Below are 6,933 nucleotides of genomic sequence, written 5' to 3'. Positions count from 1 at the left end.
AGACTACGCCCGATCGCCGGATTTGCAGCATCTTTTGAGAGCGGGAACGACCAAGTTTGAATTTACCGCATCCTGGGACCGGCGCGTGGGGGCGTGACTGGGAGCTAGCTCGCCCCCAGGCGCCGAACTAGCGCCGGCACGCCCCAGGATGCTCTATTTAGGCCCCCTGAAGGGCCGAACGGCTGGAGATGCCCTGAGCATCAGGTGAAGGACAAGGAGAATGAGCTCGTATGGGGCATTATTCTCTGGATCATTGGCAAGGTTTGCCCTGCCTTCTAGGACATGCCACATACGGAAGATCAGAGTGTACTAATAGTTAAAGGTGGCATCGAGCAGAGATTTTTGCATAACGTCTGTGTGTTTGTAGGTACATACTATGTATTTATGTATTATTTAGCTTAGCCAACATAGGTAAGTGTGTATAGTAATTTCTCCAACTGTATCACTTGTAGTTAGTAGGCACAGTTCGTCAAGGTCGTGTAATTAAAATCAGTCTTCAAGAACTCCGGTCTTGCACAACTTGGCTGTATTTTCTGCTTCTCTCAAACCCGTGTTTCTTCTCCTACCAACTCCTGCATGTTTTGTTCCGTTGGATCAGTACATCAGTTACTCCCACTGCTGGTTTGGGAATATTGAACATAGATAGTCGGGATTCTTCTTCTCCGGCGAGGTCCGGCATTGCCCAAAAAGTGTCCGACACGTGAAAAAAATTCAGGCACCTGAGAAATAGCAAAGCCGTTGAACATATCGTGTGTACGAATGGATATAGGCGCTCCGAGCCTCCGACGTGCTGGGAATCGATGGCACTGATGACTTCCAGTGTGTGACCGAGCCGGGAATCAGGATAGATCTCGATCTGCAGCTAGCGATGCACAGATCACACCGCACCAGGGAGGGACCATACATGTGCGCTTCATCGACAGTGAAGGAACACAACATAAACGCGGTCCTGCTCGGAAGACGACGCATCAACTGCTGCTCTCAATACAAACAAACCAGACTTGATCATTGGGAAATTATCATACCGACCATACACCTCAGCAACATTATCAACAATGGGCGAGCAATCAATTCCTCACATTTCTTGTTTGTGTATATATACAGTACACAAGGATGCGGATTAATCAGAAGACACCACACAGACACACACTTGAGCCTTGAGCTCTCCTGTCATGTCTTCCGGCAGGCTCTGCTCCGTGCTGTTCTCCCTGCTGGTCGTCGTCCTGGCCGCGCGGCCAGCGGCGGTGTCCGGGGCGTCGGCGCACCTGCACTTCTACATGCACGACGTGCTGACCGGCCCGGCGCCGACGGCGGTGCAGGTGCTGGACGGGCCACGCAGCCACTTCGGCGACACGATCGTGATCGACGACGCGCTGACGGAGACCTCGTCGGCGACGTCGACGGGCGTGGGGCGCGCGCAGGGGCAGTACGTGTGGGCCTCGAGGGGGAACCCGGAGCTGCTGGTCACCATGGACGTGGTGCTCACGTCGGGCCCCTACGCCGGGTCCTCCGTGACGGTGGTGGGCCGGGACGACATCGGCGCGGCCGTGCGGGAGCTCTCGGTGGTCGGCGGCACCGGGCAGTTCAGGATGGCTACAGGGTACGTGCTGTGGAAGACCGTTCGGCTGGACCACCCCAACGCCGTCCTCGAGCTCGACGTCTTCGTCAACCCATGAGCCATGACTCTTGATCTGTTCTGTACATCTATGCCCCGTCTATATGTCTCCTCTGCTACAATAATGTTGGATATGTACGTGCTACTGTTGCCCGGATTTGGTGATGATTTTCTAAATGTATATGCTTGGATTTAGTTATGAGTTGTCCTCGCCTCCAAAATATGCGCGCATGTGCTAGTAAAATATGCAGCGGCTGCTTCCTTCGGTGCCAAACACGTCAACTCTTGCAAAAATAATATAATAAACAGACAAGTGATACACGCTGCTTTGCTGCTGGAACTACTCGCGTCGAAACGCGGCAGCCAAGAAACGTTCTCAAATGATTTCATTTCAGACGTCGTCGTCATCACACGTACTACTGGTTTGGCCGTTTGACCCATGACTCCATCAGACAGAGTCCCCGCATGGCGACATATCCTCTCTGCATCTTCATCTTCCTGCACCTACACTTCCTTGGCTGCCAACCAGCCAGCTCCTTCTTCCTTCCTGCCTTCCTCCAGCATCAAGCTCTACGAGTACAAATACTGAGGAGATCGATATGGATCCTCAGGTCTTCCCAGCAAGAACCAACCAGTCTTTTCTTCACTCTGTCAAACTAGCTAGCATCTGCAGTAGCATCCCGGGAAAGAAATAATGGTGTACGAGGCAGTGGAGGCCATTGCTCTGAGGAGCCAGCTTCAGAGAAGAAACAACAGTGCGAGAAGCCATGAGCATCAGGTGAAGGCCAGAGAGAATGAGCTCATATGGGGCATTATTCTCTGGATCGTCACGAAGGTTTGCCGGGCCTTCTAGGCCATGCCCCACGTACGGAAGATCAGAGTGTAATAGTTGAAGATGGATTTTTGATTTTTGGCTTCGAGCAGAGACCTTGCATAACTATTATGTATGTATTTGTATTGTTCAGCCAGCACAGGGAAGTGTATATCACTTGTGGAGTTGTGGTTAGTAGGGACAGTTCATCAAGGTCATGTAAAATCAGTGGACAAGAACTCCGGTCTTGCCCAACTTGTGGAGTTGTGGTTTGTTTTTTATGCTTTACTTTATTTTATCAAGGGCACTTCTATTAATTTAAAATATAGTATCAAACGGATGCAAAGCATGACTTATATTATGTTAGGATGCGTTTGGTAGCCCGCATATACCTCGGCCAGACCCGCGCGGGAGGACAATGGCCCGTGTGGTTACCCGCATTCACTGTTGGGCCTGCATAGCACGAACATTAAAGCACCTCTGGGCCTGCATCCAAAGAAACATTAAAGCACCTCTGCCCCCGAGCGGTGCAACCCTAGGCACGTGGGCGTGGGCGGTTGCATGCATGGATGCGTTCCCAAGAAGTCACGATGTTTCCAGACGCGTCGTCATAAATTACCCTCACCTTCCTCCCTTACCGCTCTCTCCCCTCTTCCTCACACACACCGGCGGCGGTGACCACCGGAGCGATAGCAGGACAATCCAAGACGGCGGCTACCACCGGAGTGCATTAGCCTTGGCGGTAAGTGAGGGAGTCCTGGATTAAGGGGTCCTCGGACGGCCGGACTATGTAGTGTGGGCCGGACTGTTGGGCCGTGAAGATACAAGACAGAAGACTCTCTCCCGTGTCCATATGGGACTCTACTTGGCGTGGAAGGCAAGCTTGGCGCCCGGATATGAAGATTTCTTTCTCTGTAACCGACTTTGTACAACCCTAGTCCCCTCCGGTGTCTATATAAACCGGAGGGCTTAGTCCGTAGAGGCAATCATAATCATACAGGCTAGACTTTTAGGGTTTTAGCCATTGCGATCTCGTGGTAGATCAACTCTTGTAATACTCATATTCATCAAGATCAATCAAGCAGGAAGTAGGGTATCACCTCCGTAGAGAGGGCCCGAACCTGGGTAAACATCATGCCCCCCCGCCTCCTATTACCATCAACCTTAGACGCACAGTTCGAGACCCCCTACCCGAGATCCGCCGGTTTTGACACCGACATTGGTGTTTTCATTGAGAGTTCTGTTGCGTCGTCACCAAAAGGTTTGATGGCCCCGTCAATCATCTACAACAATGCAGTCCAGGGGGAGGTTTTCCTTCCCGGACAGATCTTCGTATTCGGCGGCTTCGCACTACGGGCCAACTCGCTTGGCCATCTAGAGCAGATCGACAGCTACACCCATGGCCATCAGGTCAAGTTTGGAAGCTTGAATTACATTACTGATATCCACGGAGACTTGATCTTCGGCGGATTCGAGCCCATGGCAGCCGCTCCCCGCCACCATGATGAACATGACCTAAATCTGTCATCGGACCGTGCCCAGGAGATAGCGCCGGTAACCTCTCTGGCCCTAGATCCGGAGCAGATTGCGTCGTCCGAGGACGGGAAGCTCAACCCCGCCGCGGAGGGCGCAGACTCAGCAACGTTAGAACCGCACACAGATCCAACGTCGAGCAGGGCATGTGTCACCGGAACCTCGGATTCGTCTCCGGCCATAGGTTCCGAACCGCGTACATCCGCGCCCATCGAACTTGATCAGACACCGATCGTCGAATTCAGCTCCGCGGACATCTTCCGGCACTCACCTTTAGGCGATGTGCTAAACTCATTAAAAGCCCTCTCCTTATCAGGGGATTCTCAACCGAACTATATCCGGTTTGGATTGGAAGCTGATGACGGAGAATTCCACTTCCCACCCACCACCCACTTCATAGCCACTGTCGAAGACTTAATTGACATGCTCGATTACGACTCCGAAGACATCGACAATATGAATGATGACGCCGAAGAGGAGCAGGCACAAAAACCACCACTTACAGGGCGCTGGACAGCCACCTCCTCGTATGACGTATACACCGTGGATACACCCAAAGAGAACAACGGCGACAATGAAAAGGATCCAGTCGAGGATAAGCCTCCTGAGATACAGCCAAAGCGCCGACGTCAGTGACGCCGTTCTAAACCATGCCGTGGAAAAAACAGCAATACCGGCACAGGAGAAAATAATACTCCAGACGACGCCGAAGACAACGAAGACCCCGTTGAGCCAACTTCCGAACATGATGAACGGGAGGAGGGGCGAGTCAGCCCTAATGAACATGTCGTTAATGAAGACTCAGAAGACAGTAATTATCTTCCACCCTCCGAGGATGAGGTGAGCCTCGGCGACGAAGACTTTATCGTGCCTGAGGAGCCCGTCAATCAGGAGCGCTTTAAGCGCCGGCCAATAGCCACTACAAGGAGCCTGAAAAAGAAGCAGCAGCAGCTTCAAGCTGATCAAAATCTGCTTAATGACAGATGGACTAATGTCCTGGCAGCCGAGGAATACGGCCTCGAGCGCCCAACCAAAAGTTATCCGAAATGCAAATTGTTACCCCAATTTGATGACGAGGCGCTGGAGCCCGTCCTACCAGCGCATAATGCGGCTGACCGACCACCACGTGGCCGGGACAAAGCGGCAACTCAAGCCGAACACCAGCCTGTACCACCTCGTGGTAAGGGCAGAGACATAACAGCTCGGGGTCATACATATGACCCGCGGGAGGACCTAGACAACAGAGCAGGTCAGACCAGATCGATCTACAGATCATGGGGACGTGCCTGGACGCGCGACGATGGCCATCTAGCCAGGCGTGACGAACACAACCATGCCCGGGCCGAACACCACAGACGAACTCCATCCGAGCTACGTCGCGACGTGGCCCGACATAGAGGCGCCGCACACCCCCTTTGCTTCACCGATGAAGTAATGGAACACGAATTCCCGAAAGGGTTTAAACCCATGAATATCGAATCATACGATGGAACAACAGACCCCGCAGTATGGATTGAAGATTTCCTCCTCCATATCCACATAGCTCGCGGTGATGACCTCCACGCCATCAAATACCTCCCACTAAAACTAAAGGGGCCCGCGCAGCACTGGCTGAACAGCCTCCCTGAGAACTCCATCGACAGCTGGGAAGACTTGGAAGACGCCTTCCGCGATAACTTCCAAGGTACATACGTTCGGCCTCCGGACGCCGATGACCTAAGTCACATCATTCAGCAGCCCGGAGAGTCTGCCAGGAAGCTCTGGACTAGGTTCTTAATCAAAAAGAACCAAATTGTCGATTGCCTGGACGCCGAAGCCCTCGCGGGCTTTAAACATAGCGTCCGAGATGAATGGCTCACCCACCACCTCGGTCAAGAAAAACCAAGATCCATGGCTGCCCTTACCACTCTCATGACCCGTTTTTGCACGGGAGAAGACAGCTGGCTCACTCGTAGAAGCAGCAACATCGATGATCCGGGTACTTCCGAAGTTCGAGATGGCAACGGCAAGCCACGACACAATAAACACAAGCGTCGCAATAACAATGAAGGAACGTGATAACCTGCAAGTATACGTGATAGTTGTAGCCTCTTTCGATAAGTAAGAGTGTCGAACCCAACGAGGAGCTAAAGGTAGAACAAATACTCTCTCAAGTCCTATCGGCCACTGATACGACTCTACGCACGCTTGACGTTCGCTTTACCTAGAACAAGTATGAAACTAGAAGTACTTTGTAGGTGTGATAGGATAGCTTTGCAAGATAATAAAGAACACGTAAATAAAAAGTAGGGGCTATTTAGATAAATAAGCAATAAAGTAAATATAGCGAGTGCGGAAAAGTGGTGGTAGGAGTTGTGAAATTGCCCCTAAGCAATTGACTACGTTACTAGAGTGGTAATCACTATTGCAATTCTATTTGAGGGAGAGGCATAAGCTAACATACTTTCTCTACTTGGATCATATGCACTTATGATTGGAACTCTAGCAAGCATCCGCAACTACTAAAGATCATTAAGGTAAAACCCAACCATAGCATTAAAGCATCAAGTCCCCTTTATCCCATACGCAACAACCTACTTACTCGGGTTTGTGTTTCAGTCACTCACGCAACCCACTATAAGCGAATCATGAACGCATTGCAACACCCTACAGCGGGAATCCCTCACGCTTGCGCGACACGGAGGGCACCATAGGGCAGCACCAATAATAAAACATGCAACTCAAACCAATCATAGCAATTCATCAATCGCCGATAGGACAACGAAAATCTACTCAGACATCATAGGATGGCAACACATCATTGGATAATAATATGAAGCATAAAGCACCATGTTCAAGTAGAGGGTACAGCGGGTTGCGCGAGAGTGGACCGCTGGATATAGATGGGGGAAGGTGATGGAGATGTTGGTGAAGATGGCAGAGGTGTTGGCGAAGATCGCGGTGATGATGATGGCCCCCGGTAGCGCTCCGGCGC

The 6,933-nt window shown here is 51.5% G+C and overlaps 1 protein-coding gene across 1 annotated transcript; it reads left to right on the top strand.

Annotated features, from left to right (window-relative positions):
• Positions 1-1,139: 1,139 nt before the first annotated feature.
• Positions 1,140-1,814, top strand: LOC119338813 (dirigent protein 21-like). Its single transcript, XM_037611039.1, has one exon. The coding sequence runs from the start codon at positions 1,173-1,175 to the stop codon at positions 1,674-1,676; it is 504 nt and encodes a 167-aa protein (XP_037466936.1). The 5' UTR covers positions 1,140-1,172; the 3' UTR covers positions 1,677-1,814.
• The last annotated feature ends 5,119 nt before the right edge of the window (positions 1,815-6,933 follow it).

Source organism: Triticum dicoccoides, chromosome 7B, assembly GCF_002162155.2.
Source record: "Triticum dicoccoides isolate Atlit2015 ecotype Zavitan chromosome 7B, WEW_v2.0, whole genome shotgun sequence".
Classification (NCBI taxonomy): Eukaryota; Viridiplantae; Streptophyta; class Magnoliopsida; order Poales; family Poaceae; genus Triticum; species Triticum dicoccoides.
The sequence above is the reverse complement of the archived record's forward strand: the minus strand, read 5'-3'. Positions and strand labels throughout refer to the sequence as shown.